The 27969-nt window shown below is 35.9% G+C and overlaps 1 protein-coding gene across 1 annotated transcript in view; it reads left to right on the forward strand.

Annotated features, from left to right (window-relative positions):
* The window catches only part of ZNF654 (zinc finger protein 654), an 85970-nt gene that overhangs the window by 57551 nt on the left and 450 nt on the right, over positions 1-27969 (forward strand). The window contains exons 4-8 of the mRNA XM_052640278.1: positions 8380-8515; positions 11333-11535; positions 12116-12255; positions 19031-19172; positions 25440-27786. Coding sequence (XP_052496238.1) covers positions 8380-8515; positions 11333-11535; positions 12116-12255; positions 19031-19172; positions 25440-27786 — 2968 coding nt within the window. The remainder of the gene's footprint in view (positions 1-8379; positions 8516-11332; positions 11536-12115; positions 12256-19030; positions 19173-25439; positions 27787-27969) is intronic.

The raw sequence follows: 27969 nt of genomic DNA on the forward strand, positions 1-27969 counted from the left end.
CTCCCAAACAGGAGGAGGCCCAAGGCTATACTGTAATAGCATCTTGAAGAGCAAAAAATAATCAGAAGTAAAAGAACCAGCCACAAGAGAGGAGTGTAAATAGCTTGTTATGTCCACCCTGTTTTACTGGGGCAAGTGTTGATCTCCCCTGAGAAGTTAGAGTGGCTTCTCTGGTGGCTCAGATGGTAAAGCATCTACCTGCAATGCAGGAGACCAGGGTTTGATCCCTGACTTGGGAAGATCCCCTGGAGAAGGGAGTGGCAACCCACTCGAGTATTCTTGCCTGGAGAATTGCATGAACAGAGGAGCCTGGCAGGCTACAGTGCATGGGGTCACAAGGAGTTGGACACGACTGAGCAACTGACACACACACAAAAAGAAGTGAGAGTATATATTCATCATCTTCATAAGACCAGTGTGTCTCCCAGATTTTATTATTTTAGCTAATAGGAATATGTTGAGAACCATTCACATTCCACTAAAACCTTCTCAAAACCTAGATCATGTCCTGTCCCTAGACTAATTGGAATAAATTTCCCAAATGATTTGGCAAATTTCTCATCTTGGTATTCAGAACTACCTTTGTAGCTCTGGTTAAAAGGTTTTTAAATATAATTCCAAGCTAGGCTTCAACAGTATGTGAACTGAGAAATTCCATATGTATAAGCTGGATTTAGAAAAGGCAGAGGAACCAGAGATCAAATTGCTAACATCTGTTGGATCATAGAAACAGCAAGAGAATTCCTGAAAAACACCTATTTATGCTTCATTGACTACGCTGAAGCCTTTGACTATGTGTATCACAACAAACTGGAAAATTCTTAGAGATGGAAATACCATACCACCTTACCTGCCTCCTAAGAAATCTGAATGCAGGTCAAGAAGCAAGAGTTAGAACCGGACATGGAACAACAGGCTGGTTCCAAATTGGGAAAGGAGTAGGTCAAGGCTGTATATTGTCACCCTGCTTATTTAACTTATATGCAGAGTACATCATGAGAAATGCTGGGCTGGTGAAGCACAAGCTGAAATCAAGATTGTAGGGAGAAATATTAATAACCTCAGATGTGAAGATGACACCACCCTTATGGCAGAAAGTGAAGAGGAACTAAAGAGCCTCTTGATGAAAGAGAAAGAGGAGAGTGTAAAAGCTGGCTTAAAACTCAGCACTCAGATAACTAAGATTATGGCATCCAGTCCTATCACTTCATGGTAAATAGATGGGGAAACAATGGAAACAGTGAGAGACTTTATTTTCTTGGGCTCCAAAATCACTGTGGACAGTGACTGCAGCCATAAAATTAAAAGACACTTGCTTCTTGAAAGAAAAGCTATGACAAACCTAGACAGCATATTAAAAAGCAGAGACATTGCCAACAAAGGTCTGTCTAGTCAAAGCTATGGTTTTTCCAGTAGTCATGTATGGATGTGAGATTGGACCATAAAGAAGGCTAAGCGCTGAAGAATTGATACTTTCTCGAACCTTCTGTGTTGGAGAAGACCGCTGAGAGTCCTTTGGACTGCAAGGAGATCAAACCAGTCAATCCTAAAGGAAATCAACCCTGAGTATTCATTGGAAGGCTTGATGCTGAAGCTCCAATATTTTGGCCACCTGATGCAAAGAGCCAGCTCATTGGGAAAGACTCTGATGCAGGGAAAGATTGAATGCAGGAGCAGAAGGGTATGACGGAGGACGAGATGTTTGGATGGCATCACTGACTCCACGCAATGGACATAAGTTTGAGCAAACTCTCGGATGTGGTGAAGGATAGGGAAGCCTGGCATGCTGCAGTCCATGGGATTGCAAAGAGTCAGACACAACTGAGTGACTGAACAACAAATACCAGCTTAAGAGCAAGACCTTCTGTGAGAAGCAGTTTCAAAATTGTGTTCCCATATTATCTGAACATATTAATACCTGAAGTAATATATATGTTCCCAGATAAAATATTTCTAAATAAATCATTAAACCAAAGACCTGAGAAATTTTATTCATTCATTCAACAATATTTATTGGAGCTTTAGTAACTTGTCAGTTTGTGGCATAACCCATATTGTGACCTGTTCTCTTGACTGACCTACTCACAGAGTCATATTTTATATTTAGTTTGCCTAGGAACCTGTGCTCAAGTAATCTTGTAGCTACCTTAATTCTGCTTCAGGGTCTATCTTACAGGTTAGAACTGTAACAATAGCATTTCTCTGATGGCCATATCATTTCATTACTTATTTTAAATTATTGATAGTAGGGTAGGTTGTACTTTCATGCTCAGATAACACACATAGAAATATATTTCTTTGTAATCTTCAGACTTTCTATGTAAAAATAATTTTAAACTAAATTAGTAGATGTTTCTTAATAAGATATGCAGAAATTAAACTTTCTGTCTTTAAATTGAAAGGGCTGTGCTGTGCGTGCTTAGTTGCTCAGTCACGTCCTACTCTTTGTGACCCCATGGACTATAGCCTGCCAGGTTCCTATGTTCATGATGATTCACCAGGCAAGAATACTGGAGTGGGTTGCCATACCCTCCTCCAGAGGATCTTCCCAACCCAGGGATCAAACCCAGGTCTCCCACACTGCAGGTGGATTCTTTACCATCTGAGCCACCAGGGAAGACCGTTATCATGGCAACTACCAATTAATTCTGAAATCTGATTATACTCTGAGTTGGTGGTTTTACTTTATTTATGATTGATTTCCCCTTCAGAAAAAAACTAAGTAACGTTTACATTGTTAACTAAAATTTTTAAATGTAAAAAAAATGTAATCAGGTTTATTAAATAGGAAACAATAACTCATAAATACTTTTATTTTTTCAAAAGCCCCAACAGTTCACTTATAAGTACATGATTTCTAGTTATTTTTTTAAAATGAAATATGGATAATTTATATGCAATAATGATTTTTTTATAATTTTAAGATGGCAATCACCTTAGAAATTTAATCCAATAATTCCTTATTTTATAGATCAGAAACTTAAGCTCAAAAGAGTTGAGGTTTACAGAATCCTGTTCTCAGCTCAGCCTTCTTTCCAGTGTTCCCTAATCTACTAAATAATGCAACCATGTGTTTGCAATAATGTATGGGTCAAAAGAATAGGTTTAAAGAAATGTTTTTATTTATACTCCTGTCTTAAATGCTTCATGGTCTTAACATTTTAAAGCCTTTTCAAGACCACCCTAATGGGGAGAGGGAGAAATAAGAAACTTTACTGCGGCTGTCTGAGTGATAGCAGATGAAGCCATCGACTAGAGCACAAACTGTAGTAATGGCAAGGAAGAAGCAGACCAGGGGATGTTGAAGAAAACTCCCAAGCCATTAGGATCAATAGAAGAAGATGAGTTTTATAACTGATACCAAACACAAAAATAAATAAATAATACCTAAAACTAGGAATCCTCAGACTTCTGATAGCATACCCATTCAGCCTTTTTTTTCTCAGTTTGAACATATATCCCCAATATGTGTATAGTTGTTATTTTATGTACATGTACTAATACTATAGCATTTGGAAATATTCCCTGTGGCACAGATGGTAAAGAATCTACCTGCAATGTGGAAGACCCAGGTTTGATCCCTGGTCCCGAAGATCCCTTGGAGAAGGGAATGGCAACCCATTTCAGTATTCTTGTCTGGGGAGTCCCGTGGAGAGAGGAGCCTGGTGGGCTACAATCCATGGGGTTGCAAAGAGTGGGACATGACTGAGTGATGGACACTTTCACTTCCACTAATACTATATGGGCTCCCTGGTGGCTCGGTGGTAAAAAATCTGCCTGCCAAGACAGGAAACATGGGTTTGATCCCTGGGTTGGGATGACCCCTTGGAAGAGGAAATTGCAACCCACCCCAAAGTTCTTGCCTAGGAAATCCCATGGACAGAGAAGCCTCATGGGCTACTGTTCATGAGGTCTCAAAAGAGTTGGACATGACTTACCAACTAAACAACTATTATAAAACATAAAAAATATGTAGTAAAATAACATTTTAACAGTGTAAAGTTTAATGACACCACTATGACTGAATGTACTTTATTTTTAAAAAATTTTAAGTTCATATTATTGAAAAATTTTTAATAAAAATTTGCAATTTTCAGTTTTTTGCAGTTTGACTAAATTTGTTGTTTCTGAAATCACTGTTTTCTTGAACAGTAACCATTTTTAAACAAATAAACTGAAAACTCATTAAAATGCTCCAAATGAAGGATGTTTTAAACAGAAAATTCTAATTAAGTTTTTTTAATGGCATAAATACAAGCATTATAGTTGGTAATGAATTGGGGCAACAACAGTCATGTAATGATGTAAATACACCCAAACATCTATTTTAAATGATCATGTCCTAAGAACTTTCTTTTTCAGAGTAACTTCTCACTGTATACTATCTTTCTATATTAGAAAACTCAGAATGCTAATTTTTTCAAAAACATCAGATAAATATTTCTCAGAAACCTATCATAGAAAAGAACAGCAAATTTGTGAGAACTGTCTTTTTGTAAAAGAAAAGTGCATAACATCTTTGAGTTTTACCCTTTTTGAAGTACTTTACCATAGCTAATGAAAATATAATAATAAAAGATATGATCATTCTCATTTCCAAGTGTTATAAATTATAAAGAGTTTGCTGTGTTTTAAAGTCTTTGTTTTTATAAATCAATCACATTGAATACCTTTTACATTTTTGCTTTGATCTGCTGCAATATCTTGCTTATGAATGAATTTGACATGGTATTTTATACTTTATTCTGGAATCTGATTTCATTCAAAATAAGACATATTTCATAGTGCTTCTACTTTCACAGATTTCTATAAAATCCTAATTTGATTTTAAAAGTTATCTATTATTTAAGTATATATCTTCTCTGGTATACTTTCCTTTTCTGACTGAAGAAACTTTTAACTACCTAGGAAGTAAGATGATGGCAACACCTACTCAGTAATGCAGGGCCTTGCTCCTATATAATGAGTACCAGAAGAGTAGAGTTGTACAGATTTTCAGTACTGCTGGAGAATTATTATGGATTGAGGTAGCTAGTGGAGGCTTCTCAGTGGGAAGGCAGGAGAAAGTTGTAGCGGAGAGTGGTAGGAGAAAAGGCATAGGCAAGGAAGTATGAGATAAGCTTAGGAGACTTTAAAAACCAGGCTGGAGAAGAGGAGTCCTGGTGTTCATTAATAGTTGAATGAGTTAGGTTGGTAAATTCAGAGGTCCTTAAATATGAAGTTTAAGTATTAAGAACTTCTATACTATGATAAACAAAAGGATTCAGATTGAGTTTGTGTAATGGCCAGAACACTGACCTGCAGCTACACAGACATGTAAAGTGGCATCAAGTTTGTGAAAGAAAAGTCTTCTGGAACTAAACAGATTATAAATGAAGAGTGAGGAAGTTATGTTTTCTCTCTACTTTGGCAAAGACACAAGGCTGAATGTAAGTTTCTAAGGGAATTATATTTAGCACAATGCAGTGAGTAAATAAAGGATTAAGTTAATATATAGGTCCAAGTTAATACATAGGTTTTTTAATTAAATAAACCTCCTAAAAAATACAATATAAATATACTCTAGAAAAGATAAGTTGTAAATCTAGAGTGATTTAAGTATTTCCATTTTCACTTGAGAGCTTTTAAATTGAAAACCATTCAAAAAAGCCACCATACTATTTAAGGAAAAATGAGCCAAAAGATACTTAAAAACTTTTCTTTCATTCTGTGTCTAAAATAGACCAAAGTGAAATCTTTATTTTATCTCTATTTCCTATCCAGACTTACTTCCCCATAGAAGTGGTCTCCAAAATATGCTATATTTGACTCAAGGAGTGCACCAAAAACCAAAACTTTCACTTAAATATAATTTTATCTTAGAAAATGAACTTAAGCTAACTTACTAATTTTAATAGAAGGATTGGTAGGAGTGCAAGTATATACTTTATAGTATAAACATTTATGACAGTGCACTTTAAATGTAGGAGGTACAATCAAAACATATGCCAGAGCTGACTGAGGGGTAGCTATTGTTAAACCTACAGGTTATTAGGGTTTTTCTTTAGAAACTTTGAATTATAATAATTAAATAGTAGGTTTAATAATTAAAACACTAGGTTTGAATTGGGGTCTGGGAATCATCTTTTAACAAGACCTCCAGGTGTTTCTTATTTTCTGCCAAGTTTAAGGTATTAGCAGTAGATCTGTTTCATCATCTTTTGACTTTAGGCCCAAGTCCTGTTTTAGGTCCCACAGTGCTAAGTGCTATATTATTGGTGCCTCACCAAGAGTTCCACAGCAGAGTGAAAGCCTCACCAGTGATTCATGTGCTGGCATCCAGCTCACCTATTTCTTGTGCTTTGGACCAAAAGCCAGCTTGCTGCTGCTGCTGCTGCTGCTGCTGCTGCTAAGTCGCTTCAGTCGTGCCCGACTCTTAGCAACCCCATGGACTGCAGCCCACCAGCCTCCTCCATCCATGGGATTTTCCAGGCAAGAGTACTGGAGTGGGTTGCCATTGCCTTCTCCGAAAAGCCAGCTTACAGTAGCTTAATTTGTATTGGCAATGATATGTATGTCTAGAGTAATTTAGGAATTTATTTACCTTGAGGTTTGAAACTGATTATAATTTTTATCCGTGAAGTCATTGCCCAGATCATTACTGTGTTCCATGTGTTAAAATAATCATGGCTGATCAATAACTTTATACCTTATTTTTATGAGTGCTATAACATGCTAACACATGGAAATATAGAAATTAATTTTATGCTAAGCGGTTGGGTGTCCTAAAATTAAATATTTATTCAGAATCTTTAAAAATACTAGAAAAAAAGTAACTTGCATTTATTAAGTATCAGTACTATGTGTTGTTTAATCCTCATAACAATCCTATGAAGTAGGTGTTTGTAGTATCCATTTTGTAGAAGAGTTAACTGAAAAAGCAGAAAGGTTAAGTAATTTGCCCACTGTTTATAGGGTTTTTGTGTGCTTGCCTGCTTATTTTAATTTGGGAATTCCATAAGTAACTTTTAGAAGGTGTTTTCCTGTTTGACTTGGTGGTACTTCTTTGAATGGTTCTTTGTCTTGAAACGTGATTTCTTCTACTGCCTTGTTCTCTTAAAAGACAAAGCCTCTTTCATGTACTTTAACAATGAATGAAAAGTGGCAAATAGATACCACTTTGGGCTACTGAAATAATGAAAGAACATGACAATTTAATAAAAGCAAAATGTTAATTGCCACTTTGAATATGTAGCCTAATGATTCATCTAAGTAAAATTTGTAAATATATATGGTTTTATCCTAAGCTTCGCTTTATAACTAAGTTTTTCATGTCTGAGGGATTTTTTGAGCACAGAAAAAAATTTTGATAATTGTTTGTGTTTTAAGTGATGTGCATTTTATTCCAGTTTTTAGCATTGCCAATGTCACTATCTAGTTTTTTCTTAAGGCCTTAAGTTCAATTTATGCATTAAAAAATAAATCTATCTATACCTTCATTAGATCTTCAGTTAATCTTTTTAAATTATCAAATTCCATGAAATATTTTTAAAAACACCTGACAAAGTACATAATGAATCTAAGATGCATAATCAAATGATTAAATCATGTAAATCTAAGTCTAATAAGTAAATTCAATAAACCAAGTTCTCTTAACATTGTTTACAAACTTATGTTATATATAACTCATTATGTTAATCACCAGTCTATAAAAACATTTCAAATATCTTTTGTAACCCCCACAAATGCATAGATAAATTATCACTTAATGCCCAACTTATCAATAGTATCTTTATCTTAAATCTAATGCAAAGTCTTCATACTATAGGCTAGATTCATTCCTTCAGCCTGTCCTTTCTCATCTCAAGACTATAAATGTACTTATACAACAAAGTGGAATAAAATTTCCATCTTCCAGCCTCTGCCACATCTAAGATTCTACATCTGGTATCAGGGACAAGGACCTATACCTACCTGCCAGCCAGAGTCTGCATTGGACAGGGACCTCTTTATTCCCTTCTTATTGTCAGGCCTGCCATTGTTAATGGAAACTTTATGAGCCCTCACATAACTGAACATACATGTTTTATATTTTTGCAGCCCGGTTCTTTTCCTAGGAATGATGCATCCCTTATGTTTTTTCTTTAGGTTACACTTTATCCCTGCTATAATGGGATTTTCTAAGTCCAATTTTGTATAAACTGTGTAACCTTTAGCATTAAAGCCTATTTGTGTACCAATGGGTTTTTGACACCCTAATTAGGTTACTAAAGCAACCCTTTCTCTTTCATAGTTTAACAGCTGTCTTACTGACCATCAGTCATTTTATTGACAATGATGATCAAGTTTAGTTTTTAACCCCTTTAAATTCACAAAGCCAAAATGATTTTTCTCTCCTAGGAATGCCAGAATCACCTCCGCAGATATGGAAATGTGAATCTGGAACTGGTGACTCGAATCATTAGAGATGGTGGCCCATGGGAAGATCCTGTGTTGCAAGCTGTTCTAAAAGCCCAGCCAGCATCTCAGGAGATAGGTACTACAGGAGACTCAAATCTAAACCTACATTTGTGAGAAACAAACACAATTTCATTTTCTAACTAGAGCAGTATTAGTGTTTTTTATTTATAGTACTGAATAAGAGTAATGTATTTTCACATGAAGTGTGTTTAATTTGCTATATTAACCCAGCCCAAGAGTGATTTGACACAAGATTAGGTAAAACTATCTCTGGTAATTCCCTATTAAAATTCAGAGTGTTAACATATTTAGTATCCAGATGCTACTTATTTACAAAGAGTTTGTATTTGTCACTTAAGTTATGTTTTTAAAATCTATTTAAGTAGGAACACCCTTAAAAAAAAAACAACACTCTGCTTAAGCACATGGAATCTCCCTTATACAGGAAACTCTATGAAGGATTGAGTTCCTTTAGCTTTTGTTTTGATAAACACTAACATATCCTACACCTAGCCCAGTACCTGGTACGGAGTAGTAGGTACTCAGTATCAGTACTTGTTTATTGAATGAATGACCACATGAATGCATAAGTGAATGTATGACTAATTAAATGAGGAAGTAAATTTCAGTTCCAAATACTCTAGAGCAGTATTTCCCAAACTTCCTTCATCAGTAGGAGTTTTGCCTCGTCCCCTTACTACCTGCATACCTTTCTGACATCACTTTCTCTTTAATCTAGATTCCTATGAGCCAAAATCTCCTTTTGAAGGCAGGAAGCTCTGTCAACTATTTCTAATTAATTCTTCAAAATATATATCTATATATATTTGCCATATTATTTCTGAGCCCCAGAACATTTGGGTCACTGAAACTTAGAATAAACACAAAAGTCTGGACACATTTGAGAGCATGGAGAGAGCCTATGGAGTGTAGTTATAACATGGCCAAAGGGAAAAGACAAGACCTCTGAAACCATTCAGAGATTGGGGAGAAAACATTGCATACCGCCAACTGCCTGAGTATGTTAGGATCTTTCTATTTGTCCCAGGTAAAGGGGTGGGAGTGGGTTGTGAGTAGAACTGAGTAGGGAAGGGGCTATGATTCTAGGGCTTACAAGCAAGCTGACCCCCAGATACAAGCATAGGGGACAAGAAAAGATGTGAGAGAAGATGAAAAGAGATAAGGCCAGGAGAAATAATGAGAGTGGTGGAATAAGATGGGAAGTAGGACAAGACCAGAAGGAAAGAGCTAAGGTACATGTGGCAGCGGTATCATTGTATAAATATAGGGGATAGAAAGGAGAACTAGCACTTGATGTGAAGGTCTCAGGAATTTAAAAAAAAAAAGTGAAGACGGAGGCAGTAGTTACATCGGAGGAGGAAGAGTTGGATTATTGAGGGAACGTATGAACCGTCAAATACAGGGAAGGCAGGGGTGACGGCCTTGAAGGAATCTCTGAGGAAGCTGGGGAATGTGGCCAGAGGGGACAGGAGCTAAGCAAAGACAGATTCATATGGAGTGAGAACAGGAGAGAAGAGTTTGGATTTTTCAGATAACTTTTAGGTTTCTGTAAGTAGGAGCTAGAACAAAACCATTATTGGTTGGTGTGAGGCTGATACCCTTTATATACACAGTTTATAGGCTTCCCTGGTGGCTCAGATGGTAAAGAATCCGCCTGCAATGCTGCAGACCTGGTTCAGTCCCTGGGTTGGGAAGATCCCCTGGAGGAGGGCATGGCAACCCACTCCAGTATTCTTGCCTGGAGAATCCCCATGGACAGAGGAGCCTGGTGGGTTGTAATCCATGGGGTTGCAAAGAGTCGGACATGACTGAGCAGCTAAACAGCACAGCTCAGCACATACTGTGTATAGTTCTTTGATACATACTCCTTTTATACTTACCCTAGCATACTTCATTTTGGGAAAAGCTGCTCTAGAAGCTCATTAATGTGGATGATTCGACTCTTGTGATCATTAGGGTAAAGATATTATAAACAGAGTTGCAAGGCAAATGTTGAAGCCCAAATAAAACATTATTCATAGGCACTTCAGAAGCTATTGATTAAATATATATAATTAACTAAAACATTTTTGGATTTGAAATCATGAAATATGGGTTCCATTTCCTGCTCTGCCACTTATTTAATTAATTATTTGTCCTTGGGCAAGTCATTTGATCTCTCTGAGACTCAGTTTTGTGATCTGTAAAACAAGTATTATATCTGTCATGAGGTTATTGTTAGGTCTGAATAAACTTATGTAGGTAAAGGTGTTTTTATATTTTAAAATTGTGTAAAACCAAGTATTAAGTTTAGTGATTATCCTTGGACATATATTAATAAGCAGTCCTATTTGACATTACATTTAGCTTGCTTTTTTGTTAGAAAGTAATAACATGTATTTCTTTTATGACCAAACTTTTCACTAATTCAAATTATATTGCACTATAATTAATCTGAATTAATATGATTTTAATGGCAGATAAGGATTTAGCCTTCTAATTTTACAGTAATGAAAATAATGGTAAGAAGACAAAGTATATAATCTTAGACTAGAAAGAAATTCCAGATCCTGTGTTATCTGAAACATTTTTTAACATTAGAGAACACAAAAAAAGAGTATTTCATGTTTTTTTTTTTTTAATTTTGCTTCTTTCTTTAGATCGAAAAAGAATCAGCAAATATTTCTTGGGCACAGTTTTGTTGTCTTTTATTGCCATTTTTCCAACCATTTAAATGATATATTCTTTTCACAAACTCCTAATAAGGAAAATGCTATTTAATTAAATAGTTGATTTAATTAGATACTACATGTTAGTGCTGAAGTGTCAAAGAAAAATGTTTGAGACAGTCTTTTCTTGAGAGTAATAAGAGTCTGTTTTATTTTTAATATAGTGAACAAATATTTAAGTTCTGAAAATCCACTATTCTTTGAACTACGTGCCAGATACCTAATTGCTTGTGAACGCATACCTGAAGCAATGGCTCTTATTAAATGTTGTATAAATCACCCAGAAATCAGTAAAGATTTGTACTTCCATCAAGCACTCTTCACCTGTCTGTTTATGTCACCTGTAGAAGATCACCTATTCCGGGAGGTACTGTTTGAGATTATGTTTGCCTATTAAACTTACCAAAAAAAACATAGCCCATTTTTGGTAAATTCCTTTTACAGTACTATCAAAGGCCGTAAGATTACATTATCTTGATGTATTCCCTTTGGCACCATTTTTAAGCTTATATTGAATTAGCTCATATTAACAAATGATGAAATTAAAATTTTCATTGATAAGCATTATTCATGTTGAGCGAGTTTCTGGTGTGACAGGTTAAATAAAAACTGAGAAGCATCAGGATTTTGCATCTTAATTAAAATACTAAGAAATTAAATTGCAATGTTTGTTACTTTGGTGTTTTTAAGATGAAAGAATTAATCTTTTCCTAATATGGACCCTACGTACCTACAAGCTGTGGACATTGAGGTTAAAAGTAGTCATTATAAACTGTAGGTGCTATATAGTGAAACTATGGAAAAACATAAAAATAGTTCTGTATAATTCATTGTCTTTGTAGAAGAAAATTAGAAATCTAAATTCTTCTGAATGCTTAAACATTTATTACAGCTATCTTTCTAGATATTTTTAATGATATGAACTGAGTTTTCTTTTCATCTTATAGCATTTACTGAAAACTGATTGTAAGAGTGGAATTGATATCATCTGTAACACTGAAAAAGAAGGCAAGACTATGTTAGCCTTGCAACTCTGTGAATCCTTTCTTATTTCACAGCTCCAGAATGGGGATATGTACTGTATCTGGTAAGTGTTCATAATACAGACAAAGAAATGGTGAGATGGGATGCAGAAGGAGAATTCGTTAGCAGAATTTATACATAATTTTTTTAAAGTTATGTTAAGCCATTTTCCCCCCCACACACATTTATTGTGCAAGAAACAATGCACAATAGGGTTAAAAAAGAAAATGATCAAAAAGAAATGACAAAATGATAAAAAAGAATATGTGCCAGTAATAACAGTGTTATATTTAAGAAATGTGTTATAATGAAATAATTATGTTTTACATTACACTTAGTAAGAGATTATTTTTCAGCGAAGTTTTAGGTTTACAATAAAATCGAGAGGGAAGTACAGACATTTTCCACATACTCTTTGTCCCCACAAATGCATATCCTTCCCCATTATCAAAACACTCACCACAATGGTATATATATATTTTTTAACCAAAGACGAACTTACATTGACATATATTAATCACCCAAAGTCCAGTTTATGTTTAGGGTTCACTTTTGCTGTTAATTATTTTATGGATCTGGACAAACATATAATGATATATATCAGTATAATATCACACAGAGTATTTTTGCTGCCCTAAAAATCCTCTTTGCTCAACTATTCATCTCTTCCCTCCCACCCGTGCCCCTTATCTCTATGGTTTTGCCTTTTCCAGAGTATCATATAGATGGAATCATACAGTATGCAGCATTTTCAGATTGGCTTCTTTCCCTTAGTAATAGGCATTTTAGTTTCCTCCACATCTTTTCATAGCTTGATAGTTCATTTCTTTTTAGTCATGAATAATATTCCATTTTCTGGATGTACCACAGTTTATTTATCTGTGGTCTACTAAAGAACATCTTGGTTGCCTCCAAGATTCAGCAATCATGAGTAAGCTGCTATAAACATCTGTGTGTAGGTTTTTGTGTGGACATAAGTTTTCAACTCCTTTAGGTAAATACCAGGGAGCATGATTGCTGGAACTTGTGGTAAGAGTATATATTTAGTTTTGTAAGGAACTGCCCAACTGGCTTCCAAAGTGGCTGTACCATTTTTCATTTCCACCAACAATGGATGAGAGTTCATGGTGCTCTACATCCTCACCAGCATTTGGTATTTTCAGTGTCCCAGATTTTAGCCATTCTAATAGGTGTGTAGTAGTATCTCATTGTTGTTTTAATTTAGTTGTAGTTTGCATTTCCCTGATGACATATGATGTGGAACATGCTTTCACATGCTTATTTGCCATCTGTATACCTTCTTTGGTGAGGTATCTGTTAAGATCTTTAGTCTATTTTTTAATTGGGTTATTTGATTTCTTATTGTCCAGTTTTAAGAGTTCTTTGTATATTGTTGATAACAGTTGTCCATTGGATGCGTCTTTTACAGATACTTTTTTCCAGTCTGTGACTTGATACTGTCTTTCACAGAGAAGTTTTCAATCTTGATGAAGTCCAGCTTGTCAGTTATTTCTTTCATGGATCATGTCTGTGGTGTTATATCTAAAAAGGCATCACCATACACAAGGTCTTCTGTGTTTTCTGTTTAGGCCATGATCCATTTTTAGTTAATTTTTGTGAAGGGTGTAAGGTCTTTGCCTGGAGAATCCCACGGACAGAGGAGCCTAGCAGGCTACAGTCCATAGGTTTTCAGAGAATCAGATATGACTGAAGCCACTTAACACACAAGATCTGTGTCTAGATTCATCTTTTTTTTTTAATGTGAATGTCTAGTTGCCTGAGCACCATTTCTTGACAAGATATTTGCTCCATTGCATTGCCTTTGCTTCTTTGTCAAAGAACAATTGACCGTATTTATGTACATCTATTTCTAGGCTCTCTGTTCTCTCCCATTGATCTATATGTCTGTTCTTTAACCAGTACAACACTGTCTTCATTATGTTAGTTTATATTAAGTCCTGAAGTTAGGAAGTATCAGTCCTTCAACTTTGTTCTTCTTCAGTATTGTATTCGCTATTCTGGGTCTCTTGTTTCTCCATAACAACTTTAGAATCTGTTTGTCCATATCCATAAAATAACTACCAGGATTTAGATTGGGGTTGAATCTGTAGATTAAGCTGAGAAGAACTAATAACTTGTAATATTTAGTCTTCTTGTCCATGAACATGGACTATCTCTTCATTTATTTATTCCTTTGATTTCACTCATCAGAGTTTTATAGTTTTCCTCATGTAGATCTCATACATATTTTGCTAGATTCATAGCTAAGTAGTTCATTTAGGGGGTGAGGGGGTGCTAATATGAATGATATTATGTGACTGTTAGTTTTTCTGAGCATTTAAAAACCATTAAAATGTTGTTAGAACATATGAAGCATCCAATTACATGATCCAGGTAATCATGTAATTCAGAATGTGGTTTGAGAGTATTTTAATTTAAGAGCATTTAATTTAATTTGAGAGTATTTTACTATTAGAGAAAATCAAGAATAATTAGAAAAAAATCCTAATAACTTTTGCCTCCTCTACCTCAGTACACACAGACACATTACTACCAATTTGACATGTCACCAATTCTTGAGAGAAAACTAGGTCTCATTTACCTAACAAAATAATATGAAATGGTATGGGCTATAAATATTTTTTAATGAATGCTTTTAAATTTTAAGTTCTTAGATACTTAAAAGAATAGCTTGAAGGAGGTGTAAAGATAAACTTATTTAATATAGATGTTATAGATTAAAATCTTTAGATTCAGAGATGGAGTCAAAAGCTAGTTAATAGAGTTAGGTCTAGAAACTAGTGGACTTATCTTCTGTGGGACTGTACTCTAAGTTAGATTGTACAAATTTTTATTCAAAAGTGTACTATGTAAATTGGAGTTGCAAATAGAGAAGAGGATCAGGAGATAGTGGTTAAGACGTACACTTCTAAGTAGTTTTCAAAGTATTATCACTTCTTGATAGGTAATTATTTTGAAACAATGTATAGTCATTACTATTTAATATATCTTTTCTATGGTAATAGGAATGTTCTCCACCCTTGGCTTTATTAAACTATTTAAGGCTATCTTTAGTCTTTCATTTTGACATACTTATAAGTAAACTGGAATCACCTATAAATAAACCAAAAAATGACCAGGAAAACATTTTATTTTCTTCTTTTCTTGGCTAACCAATTTCTACTCTTTAGAGAGGAACTTCAAAAATAGAACAGAGTCTATCTTTCCTGCTCCTGGCCACAGTCACCTTCTAAAATTAGAAGGTGGGTGTGTGCCTCCCAGCTGCCTAACAAAAAAGGACTCCTTAGCCTGCTTCTTTGTGCTTCCTTCTGAGTAGGCTGAGTTCTGATTGCCTGCCCTCTTATTTCTTTTACCTCTCTCCTTTGTATTTCTGAGTGCTAGGGTCTTCTTTCTTCTAAAAGTTGATTTTCACTGTAACTTGAAGAGCAGGATTCTTCCAGCTTACAAGGTCTGTTTTGTCTGTTTCATTTTGGTCTTCAGCTTGTTCTTCATCTCCCCTTTCTGAGGACAAAACTTGATGTACAGTCCAGTTTTACTGTTGTTTCAAGCCAATGAAACAAGCTACTAATCTAGTTCCTCACCATCAATAATAATACAATAATAACAGGTGCTTATATTGGCTGAGTGCTTTCATTAGTCTGTGCTTATATATAATCTCATTTATTCCAGCAATCTCATGGGGTAAATGAAGCTGAGATTCAAACCTAAGCAGCCTCTACTATTAAATATTACTTACTATAAAATGGGTATAGTATGAAAAAAATCTGTGTGGTAAGGGTGGCTATAAATCATTTTATAGTCTCTCTGCAATTAGATAACTTGATGGTTATATTAGCAGTGAGCTACCTGGGAAATGTGTTTGTACACCAAGTCAGTGCTGTGAGGCTTTCTGTTTGTTTTTTATTTGCTGCACTTGGGTCTTCATTGAGGTGTGCAGACTCTTCATTGTGGCATGCAGGCTTTTCTACCTGTGGTGCGTGGGCTCTTAAGGGTGCGGGCCCTCTAACCTGCAGCATGCAGGCTCTCTAGTTGTGGTGAGTGGGTTTAGTTGCCCCGAGGCATGTGGGATCTTAGTTCCCAACCAGGGATCAAACCTGCATCTCCTGCATTGGAAGGCGGATTGTTACACCACTGGACTATCAGGGAAGTCCCAGTGCTATGTTTTTCGTACGGACCCTTTTTGCGAAAAGAAAATAGAAGCTTCATTAAACTTTCCCTTTGGTCTTCACAAAGACTATCAGTGAGCAATTTATTAAACATCAGTATCTATTAGACATTTTACCTAGGTGTTTTCACTTATCTGTCTTAATGCTTTTTATGTGTAAGAAAATTCTGGATAAAAGAGGTTAAAGCCACACAGCTATTAATAATAACAAAATGGAGTTGGAATTTATTCTAGTCAGTTTGCAAGTGATATCATTCTGTGTCTAACTGGTTCAGGGACAAGGTAGCATTTATTGAATGAATACTGGGATATTACACAAGCCACATCAAGGGCAGAGATATGTGTGGTCCTCAAAAATAACTGCTAACAAGGATGCTGAGATTGCTGGGGTTTTTAAAAAGTATCTCTGATCTGCCAGTTGGCTTCAGTCTTTCTCTTTGTAGACCAGAAGAATGGCAACACTCCCCAGGCTTCATAGTTTAGAGTTGAGACCATTTCAGGGGTTCTAAATGAACTGAGGTCAGTTTCCCATCCTTAGATTAATATTTTAGGAACAGTGAGGAGGGTCATATAGAAGGCATGGCCACTGAGGTTCCAACCCTGTGTATTAGGGCTCTTCTTAGAGAATGATGGTTCACTGTGGACTGGGTGGTACCATCCCAGTTGGTATATAATGCCTGATTGAGACGCAGGCCTCTTGAGTAGGTCTCATTTATTCTCAATCCCTGTTCTTTTCCATTAGCTCCACTATACAGTGTGTTATTGAGAAGATTTACAATGCATTAATATGTCAGGAAACAGGCCTTCCAAAACAAGGAAGTTTATGAAAGGCATGAAACCAATAAGAGAGATAAGATCTGTTCTGAAATAATTATCACTTTAGTTTGGGGTATTCATGAAAGTTTTCATGAAGAGTTACTTGATAAGGACTTTGACAGATAAGCTCATCTTAGAAATAATTGTTTTCCAAGTAGAGCAATCAACAAACAAAAAAGAGAATAAATAAAGCACATTAACTGACACTGAGGAAACCAACCTAGAAGAATGCCCAGGATTCAGATCCTGATCCTTCTGACTCCAAAACCCAGGTTTCTGTTGCTTTTAACACCATAAAGCATACTGAACAAGTACTAAATTAAATATCTAGGAGACTGGTAGCAGATTAGTTTAGCAACCCCTACAGAAGTACATATGGAAAATTAAAGGGTCTAAGGTGATAACATTGAGAATGATAAAATTGTGGGCAAAAGTATAATGAAAATTAGAGACTATGAAAAACAAACAGGTTAGAGGAATATTTAGTGTCTTTGGGCAACAGAGGATGAGATGGTTAGATGGCATCATCAGTTCAATGGACATGAACTTAGGCAAATGCCGGGAGATGGTGAAGGACAGGGAGGCCTGGCGTGCTGCAGTCCATGGAGTCGCAAAGAGTTGGACATGACTGAGCAACTGAACTGAACTGAAATGGATTAAAGTGATAGAAACCAATCTAAATCGAAATAACCAGTTATGCAAACCGGAGAAATCAGAGGTAGAGATTTGGGAGCATGGTATGAAACCTCATGAGCTTCTCAAAGGAATTCTGTGTGAAAAAAAAAAAAAAGTGAGAGGTAGACTGAAACTTAGGAACACCTACACAGCTAGTATGAAATGGAAGTGAAATTCTGGTTTTACTTTCTGTGATGCTTGCCATCAGTTTTTGTTTTGTGTTCTCTATATTGTCTCTCTAAATAGAGTATCTGCACCTTCATGATAGTAGTCAAACTGTCCTTAGATTTAATAGCTTTATGTGCTGGGCTCAAAGTACATAATCAGTATATTGCTTTTAAAAAATATATATTTTCAACAATTATTTTAATACTTTTTAGACTGTGATGCTTTATGTAACTTTTATGACACTTTTCAAGGAGTTATAATTTGCTGAAATGTAATATCCAAACATTTCAATTATACCTTACAATCTCCTTTGTCTCAGAACCCATTGCTCGCTCCTATTGTTGTTGTTCAGTCACTTAGTCGTGTACAACTCTTTGTGACTGCAGCACACCAGATTCCTCTGCCCTCCATATTTTAGAAAAGAATCTACCTGTGTAATATTTTAAATGGTCCATAGCTTGTTCCTTTAAAAGTACTACACTGTAATGGAAGAGCAGATGATGTAAAACATAAAATTTCAGAATCAATGCTATAATATATTTAATAATTTTAATGTGTAGTACTTTTGGTATCTTAATAGATTTAAAAGTATGAATCATTTCTTCTTTGCAGAAAGTACAACATTGATTTCTAAATTTGCAAGTGGATATTAATTTAAAGGTCAAAGTTATTTTTTTAAGTAATCTCATTAATATTGGTACATTGAAATTAGAATGTGTTTTGATCAAGTACTAGAGATGCCTTAGGTTTGTTGGCATATGGTTGGGATACATTCTGTACCATTGCAAGTCGTAATTTCTGATCTCTCCTTTCCTCCCAGCTTCTGTTAGTCCCAAACAGGTAGCTTTGGAAGTAGCTTGGAGTTAACTTAATATCCACTTACACCCACTTTGTATACATCCCAGCCAGGGCACTACAGAATAAAGGAAAGACAGCTAATGTGTGTATTTGAATAAACTGTATTTTTGATATTTCTCTTTTTTCTCATTTACAGGGAGTTGATTTTCATATGGAGTAAACTTCAGCTAAAGTCTAATCCTTCAAAACAAGTTTTTGTAGATCAGTGCTACCAGCTCTTAAGAACAGCAACTAATGTGAGAGTCATATTTCCTTTCATGAAAATCATTAAAGATGAGGTAAATAGTATATATTTATCCCTTCATTTTAAGTTAAATTTAAATGACAGTTCACTAAAACTTGCATCTCTTATAAAATTTATTTGATCATGTAATTGAAGTAAAGAAAGATTTTAAGGCCACGTTCTCCATATATTATATACTCCCCTCGCCCTAACCTCAAACTCCCAAGACACAAATCTTATACATAAATGAAAATAACTGAAAAAAAAAAGAGAGCTAAAAAGCCAATTTAGTGTTACATAAAGTTTTATGTGGGAACCACTTGCTTCTGTAAGAAGCTGTTATCTCTTTTCTTAAAATTAAATAAGCCTGTCACTTTTAACATTATTCTAAATCCTGTTTATATAATCTTAACTAATGTGCAGATGATCTTTATGTAACTATAAGTAATACCTAATTCACTGTCATAGAGAAATACAGTTCATAGTTTTAAGTTTGATGTTTAGAATGAAAAGGAACAATGAATTCTGAGGCATTTTTGAAACCTAAGAACAAATTTTTTAAATGTTTATTTAAAATAAGAGTAAAAACCCATTACCTGTTTTTAAAAATAGTTCTGAAGCAAGTTTTTCATGGACTACTGGCAAGTGTGTACAGTTCTATAGACATAAAAGTAGATCCTACAGATCTTTTTACTTTTTCTCCTCAAATATTAACAGAACTTTGAATACAAAGATAGGGAAGATAAAGCTACCTTACATTTTAGATAGCTCCATTTAACTGAATCTCTATGTAGGTTTCTTTTAAATACGTAAGGAGGCATCCATTAAATAATATATTTTAATTTTTTATACATTTATGCATTTATCATATTTATTACTGCATTACTCATTAGATGTATGACCATGTAGTGATCATATTCCCTTGGTACAAAGTTTTGTATCATATTCCCATGATATAAAGCACTGTATCAGAGGACTTTTTTAGGTCCTTTTTAGCTAACTACACTAATAGCTTCATTATTAAATAGTGATTTGTCATTTAAATGCATCATCAAAGTTAACCTCTTGTGCCACCAAAAAATGGAAAAAAAAAATCTATGCTGTAGAGTGCAAATTTTGCACTTAATATTTGAAGTGCATCAGAATCACCTGTAAAACTTTTCTAAAAATAAAGATTTCTGTCTATATTTTTTAAACAAATGATTCTCATCTCAGATGGTAAAGAATCTGCCTGCAGTGCAGAAGACCTGGGTTCAAAACCTAGATTGGGAAGTTCCCTGGAGAAGGGAATGGCAGCCCACTCCAGTATTCTTGACTAGAAAATCCAATGGACAAAGGAGCCTGGAGGGCTACAGTCCATGGGGTTGCAAAGAATCAGACATGACTGAGTGACAAACACTTTCACTTTTCACCAAAAATTGAGAGAGACTTACAGAAAGTATAAAATATAGGTGAAGTTCAGCCAATTATCTTAGAACTTTCTCAATTTCACATGCATGGTCAACATAAGAATACATGATAAAAATTCAAAGATGAAATAAGTATTTTAAATGTGCTTAATTTCTTATCCACTCTACTAAAAACATTTTTATCTGATGGAATAGATCATTCATATGCCTCAGTGCTGTGAAAGGAGGCACTGGTAATGCTGTGTGAGTTCAGAAGGAGACGTTACAGATAGCATATCTGAAAAGGCTTCACAAAGGAGGATGCTTTCACCTGGGTGTTAAATGATAGAATAGGATGATTCTAATATTTGTAGAGGACTTCATAGTTTACAGAGCCTCTTTTCCTCATTTTATTATTTGGTTCTCATAACTGTCCAGTGACTTTAACAGGAGAGTGTGGATGGGGAAACTAATCAAAGAGTTCAGTTGCTGTGGGGTTGGGGTTGCTAGAGATCCAGAAAGGACTGAATATTACACTAAAAGTTGAAACAATTCCTAAATGTAGTGGAATTGTTAAAGGCTTTCAGGTTAGAAAGTAGCCTTAGCCTGTTCCCTTTTGTGATGATCCTGAAATTTTTTTAAACCTCAGCAACTAAGTACATTATAATTTGTGAAGAAAGGTAGAGGATGCAGATAGAACTTGGGAGAAAGAGAATGAATTGTCTTGAAGTAGTGGATTTGAATTTGCTGTATCTGGAAAATTTATGCATGTTTTGTAATTGACCATTAGAAGTTATAAGTAACAATAAGAAATAAGAAATTTAAATTCAGAAAAGGATTGCAAGTTGTAAATGGTAGATTTACAGAAGACTAAAATTGGTATGAACAGTATGAAAAGACAAAATGATAGAATACTGAAAGAGGAATTCCCCAGGTCAGTAGGTGCCCATTGTGCTACTGGAGATCAGTGGAGAAATAACTTCAAAAAGAAGGAAGGGATGGAACCAAAGCAAAAACAATACCCAGTTGTGGATGTGACTGGTGATAGAAGCAAGGTCTGATGCTGTAAAGAGCAATATTGCATAGTAACCTGGAATGTTAGATCCATGAATCAAGGCAAATTGGAAGTGGTCAAACAGGAGATGGCAAGAGTGAATGTCGACATTCTAGGAATCAGCGAACTAAAATGGACTGGAATGGGTGAATTTAACTCAGATGACCATTATATCTACTACTATGGGCAGGAATCCCTCAGAAGAAATGGAGTAGCCATCATGGTCAACAAAAGAGTCCAAAATGCAGTACTTGGATGCAATCTCAAAAATGACAGAATGATCTCTATTTATTTCCAAGGCAAACCATTCAATATCACAGTAATCCAAGTCTATGCCTCAACCAGTAACGCTGAAGAAGGTGAAGTTGAACGGTTCTATGAAGACCTACAAGACCTTTTATAACTAACACCCAATAAAGATGTCATTTTCATTATAGGGGGCTGAAATGCAAAAGTAGGAAGTCAAGAAACACCTGGAGTAATGGGCAAATTTGGCCTTGGAATACGGAATGAAGCAGGGCAAAGGCTAATAAGAGTTTTGCCAAGAGAATGCACTGGTCATAGCAAACACCCTCTTCCAACAACACAAGAGAAGACTCTACACATGGACATCACCAGACAGTCAACACCAAAATCAGATTGATTATATTCTTTGCAGCCAAAGATGGAGCAGCTCTATACAGTCAGCAAAAACAAGACCGGGAGCTGACTGTGGCTGAGATCATGAGCTCCTTATTGTCAAATTTGGACTGAAATTGAAGAAAGTAGGGAAGAACACTAGACCATTCAGGTATGACCTAAATCAAATCCCTTATGATTATACAGTGGAAGTGGCAAATAGATTTAAGGGACTAGATCTGACAGATAGAGTGCCTGATAAACTGTGGACGGAGGTTCGTGACATTGTACAGGAGACAGGGATCAAGACCATCCCATGGAAAAGAAATGCAAAAATGCAAAATGGCTGTCTGGGGAGGCCTTACAAATAGCTGTGAAAAGAAGCGAAGCGAAAAGCAAAGGAGAAGAGGAAAGGTATAAGCATCTGAATGCAGAGTTCCAAAGAATAGCAAGGAGAGATAAGAAAGACTTCCTCAGTGATCAATGCAAAGAAATAGAGGAAAACAATAGCATGGGAAAGACTAGAGATCTCTTCAAGAAAATTAGAGATCCCAAGGGAACATTTCATGCAAAGATGGGCTCCATAAAGGACAGAAATGGTATGGACCTAACAGAAGCAGAAGATATGAAGAAGAGGTGGCAAGAATACACAGAAGAACTGTGCAAAAAAGATCTTCCTGACCAAGATAATCACGATGGTGTGATCACTCACCTAGAGCCAGACGTCCTGGAATGTGAAGTCAAGTGGGCCTTAGAAAGCATTACTACGAACAAAGCTAGTGGAGGTGATGGCATTCCAGTTGAGCTATTTCGAATCCTGAAAGATGATGCTGTGAAAGTGCTGCACTCAATATGCCAGCAAATTTGGAAAACTCAGCAGTGGCCACAGGACTGGAAAAGGTCAGTTTTCATTCCAATGCCAAAGAAAGGCAATGCCAAAGAATGCTCAGACTACCGCACAATTGCACTCATCTCACACGCTAGTAAAGTAATGCTCAAAATTCTCCAAACCAGGCTTCAGCAATACGTGAACTGTGAACTTCCCGATGTTCAAGCTGGTTTTAGAAAAGCCAGAGGAACCAGAGATCAAATTGCCAACATCCGCTGGATCATCGAAAAAGCAAAAGAGTTCCGCAAAAACATCTATTTCTGCTTTATTGACTATGCCAAAGCCTTTGACTGTGTGGATCACAATAAACTGTGGAAAATTCTGAGAGAGATGGGAATACCAGACCACCTGACCTGCCTTGAGAAACCTGCATGCAGGTCAGGAAGCAACAGTTAGAACTGGACATGGAACAACAGACTGGTTCCAAATAAGAAAAGGAGTACATCAAGGCTGTATATTGTCACCCTGCTTATTTAACTTATATGCAGAGTACATCATGAGAAATGCTGGGCTGGAGGAAGCACAAGCTGGAATCAAGATTGCTGGGAGAAATATTAAGAAACTCAGATATGCAGATGACACCAACCTTATGGCAGAAAGTGAAGAGGAACTAAAAAGCCTCTTGATGAACGTGAAAGAGGAGAGTGAAAAAGTTGGCTTAAAGCTCAACATTCAGAAAATGAAGATCATGGCATCTGGTCCCATCACTTCATGGGAAATAGATGGGGAAACAGTGGAAACAGCGTCAGACTTTATTTTTCTGGGCTCCAAAATCACTGCAGATGGTAACTGCAGCCATGAAATTAAAAGACGCTTACTCCTTGGAAGGAAAGTTATGACCAATCTAGATAGCATATTAAAAAGCAGAGACATTACTTTGCCAACAAAGGTCCATCTAGTCAAGGCTATGGTTTTTCCATTGGTCATGTATGGATGTGAGAGTTGGACTATGAAGAAATTGAGTGCTGAAGAATTGATGCTTTTGAACCTTGGTGTTTGAGAAGACTCTTGAGACTCCCTTGAACTGCAAGGAGATCCAACCAGTCCATCTTAAAGGAGATCAGTCCTGGGTGTTCTTTGGAAGGAATGATGCTGAAACTGAAACTCCAGTACTTTGGCCACCTCATGCGAAGAGTTGACTCATTGGAAAAGTCTCTGATGCTGGGAGTGATTGGGGGCAGGAGAAGTGGTTGACAGAGGATCAGGTGGCTGGATGGCATCCCTGACGCGACGGACGTGAGTTTGAGTGAACTCCAGGAGTTGGTGATGGCCATGGAGGCCTGGCGTGCTGCAGTTCATGGGGTCACAAAGAGTTGGACACAACTGAGCGACTGAACTGAACTGAAAATTGGTATAATGTATCTGATCTTATTCATTCTGCAAACACTTATTCAGAGGTCTGCCAACTCCTGTGCTAACCACAGAAGATACTAACCACATGAGATACTGTCCCTGCTATTTAGGATTCTCAAAGAATGAGTAGGAGATAGGTAGGAATTTACCAGCTATGTAAAGTGTTAGGTAAAGTTAAGGCCTGCTTGTGCAACTGTAAGTAAGGGTTACACAGCATGTAAGGAACTCAGAGGACATGAAGCTGGCAAAGTCCTGTTCCTCCCTGTCATCCGTAATTTACCATATGCAGGCGATATGATACACACACATAACTGTTCAAAACAGACTATTTTATCTCTTTCTATTCAAATGAGCAGATATTCCAAATCACTAGAGGCATTATGTATAACTTGAATTCAAGTGGATAGTCAACAAATTCCCAACTAAAAGCTTGATGCAGTTACATTTGAGTCATCAGTAGAAGTTTCAAAGCCTAAATACTTATCAGATAACTTTCAGTACGTTCATTATTCTGATACCTTACTTATTTGGAAAGTTTGTAATTGCCTTCTTCATATGGATTACATTTCCCTGCTTATTTTGATAAATAATATTACTTAATAAGTAAAATAGTATTATTTAGTGCATCTTTATGAAAGTTTCCATAAGCCGTCCTTTTTAATAAAAAAAAATCTAGATTTGTAATAAACTTTAATCACCATAAGTTTATGAAGCATTTATATTTTAATCACCATAAGGTTATAATATTTTGTATTATGGTTAGTAAGGCTTATAAACTTGAAAATTAAATAAATTGAAGCTAAAATGCTATCTTTTCCAGATTATTCTCAAGTAAAAAAAAGAAATTTATTTATATATTAAAAAAGAGTAAACAAGGCTACCCATTGAAGAAAACTGCATGTTTAGAATACTATGTTTGTTTATTCAGCTTTTGTTTCAGAGTTGTATTTTAAAAAGGTAAGCTAGTAAGTGTTGATAATTTTTTAGAAGGTATTCAGTGGTAATATTTTTCTTTTACAGGTTGAAGAAGAAGGCTTACAAATTTGTGTTGAAATATGTGGTTGTGCTCTACAACTAGATCTTCATGATGATCCTAAAACTAAATGTCTAATTTATAAAACAATTGCACATTTTTTACCAAATGATTTGGAGATTCTCAGGATTTGTGCACTCTCAATATTTTTTCTTGAACGCTCCTTGGAAGCTTATCATACTGTTGAAGAGCTTTACAAACGTCCAGATGAAGAATACAATGAAGGCACAAGTAGTGTTCAAAATCGTGTTCGTTTTGAATTACTTCCAATTTTGAAAAAGGGATTGTTTTTTGATCCTGAATTCTGGAACTTCATAATGATTAAGAAAAACTGTGTAGCATTACTGAGTGATAAATCAGCAGTTAGATTTCTAAATGAAAGTGCACTGGAAAATTCTACAGGTAATGTAAAAAAGGCATTGGATCAGCACGGTTTAGAGGAAGGGCTTGACTCTCTTACAGATCAGAGCCCTGGAGAGCTTGATCCTGATGATATATCTGGAGTGCAACCAAAAGGCTCTAGTAACGCAAAGAAAAACCTTACAGCTCTTAATGCTTCCAGAGTAGATCACAATGTCCCAAGGCATCGGTGTATGTTATGTAACAAGGAATTTCTAGGTGGTCACATTGTAAGGCATGCCCAGGCTCATCAGAAAAAGGGCAGTTTTTCATGTGTGATATGTGGCAGGAAATTTAGAAACAGAGGACTTATGCAGAAGCATTTGAAGAATCACGTTAAGAAAATACAGAGACAGCAAATTGCTGCAGCTCAGCAAGAGGATCAAGAAAATCCTGCTTTGGAAGAAATGAATTGTTCTGATACTTTCATTTCATTTGAAAATGGGAATTCTGATAATAAGGATTTGGAAGTAGAGACTATTACCGGTTCCAGTGATGGAAACAAAGACGTCATCCCTGCACATGTGGGTGAATTCACTGAAATTCCTGTAAATGTATCAGAAGATGTTATTGAAAACATTACTGAAAATGGCAGCCCTGATACTTCTTTAAATAATGTCTCAGAGCCATTACCTATCTGTGTGGATGATTATGAGGAGGAAGAAGATGAGGAAGGTGATTATGAAGAAGATGACTATGACCTGAATCAAGAAAGTTCAGTACTTCATAAAATCAATGGAGCTGTGTGCCATCCAAAAGACATATATGCGACAGATCAAGAAGGAAATTTTAAGTGCCCTGCTCTTGGCTGTGTCAGGATATTTAAAAGAATTGGATTTCTGAATAAGCATGCAAGGACTGTACATCCAACTGATTTAAATGTGCGGCAAACAGTAATGAAGTGGAGCAAAGGAAAATGCAAATTTTGTCAAAGGCAATTTGAAGATTCTCAGCATTTTATAGATCACCTTAATAGACACAGCTATCCAAATGTGTATTTTTGTTTGCATTTTAATTGCAATGAATCATTTAAGCTGCCATTCCAACTTGCTCAGCACACAAAAAGTCACAGGATATTTCAAGCTCAGTGTAGTTTTCCAGAATGCCATGAGCTTTTTGAAGATCTTCCTCTGCTATATGAACATGAAGCTCAGCACTATTTAAGTAAAACACCAGAATCATCTGCACAACCAAGTGAAGCAATTCTTTGGGATGTTCTTACAGACTCCAAATCTAATCATCAGGAAAAAGACTCATCTGGTAGTGAGAGACAGACTACTAGTCTCCCAGTTTCTACTAGCAAATCAAGGAAAGAGATTACAGAACCAAAGACATGTATAGAAAGTATGGAAAAGAAAACAGACAGTTTAATTCAGAATGGAGATGAACATTCTGACGACACTGTTTCTGATACAAGCTTGACAGACCAAAAGATGCCTGACATAGAGCCAAATTCTGAAAATAATTATAGTATTAATGATTTAGTCAATGGACACAGTGGAATAGAGCAGACACCTTTAGTTTCATCAGATCCTGCTTTGAAAATTGATACAAGTAGAATCAGGACAGAAAACGGTTCCATTTTACCCAGTGTTGTACCACAAGAACACAATACCCTGCCAGTATCTCAGGCACCTTCCAAACCAAATCCGACGAGTGAACACACTTCATATGGCTTAATTTTAACAAAGCCATATGTCAGACCATTGCCTCCCAGTTACCTTGATGAACGGTACCTTAGTATGCCAAAACGCAGAAAATTTCTGACTGATAGGGTAGATGCCTGTTCTGATCAAGATAACGTTTGTAAAAAATCAGTGAAAAGATTAAGATGTGGCAAATGCCTGACCACCTACTGTAATGCAGAAGCACTTGAGGCTCACCTTGCACAAAAGAAATGTCAGACCCTCTTTGGATTTGATTCAGATGATGAAAGTAAGTCTGCTGTCTTCTCAGTAGGTATATCTGTAGAAGTAGAAAATGCCATAAATCGTCATAAGGTTAAAAAAATTAACATTTTGTATAACACAGATAATAAAGCACTACTCCATACATTATTTCCTGTAATCCATACAACCACCATAAGGTTCTGTTCCTGTTTTATATGTCAAGGAACTG

The sequence above is a fragment of the Budorcas taxicolor genome, chromosome 1, assembly GCF_023091745.1.
Source record: "Budorcas taxicolor isolate Tak-1 chromosome 1, Takin1.1, whole genome shotgun sequence".
Lineage (NCBI taxonomy): Eukaryota > Metazoa > Chordata > Mammalia > Artiodactyla > Bovidae > Budorcas > Budorcas taxicolor.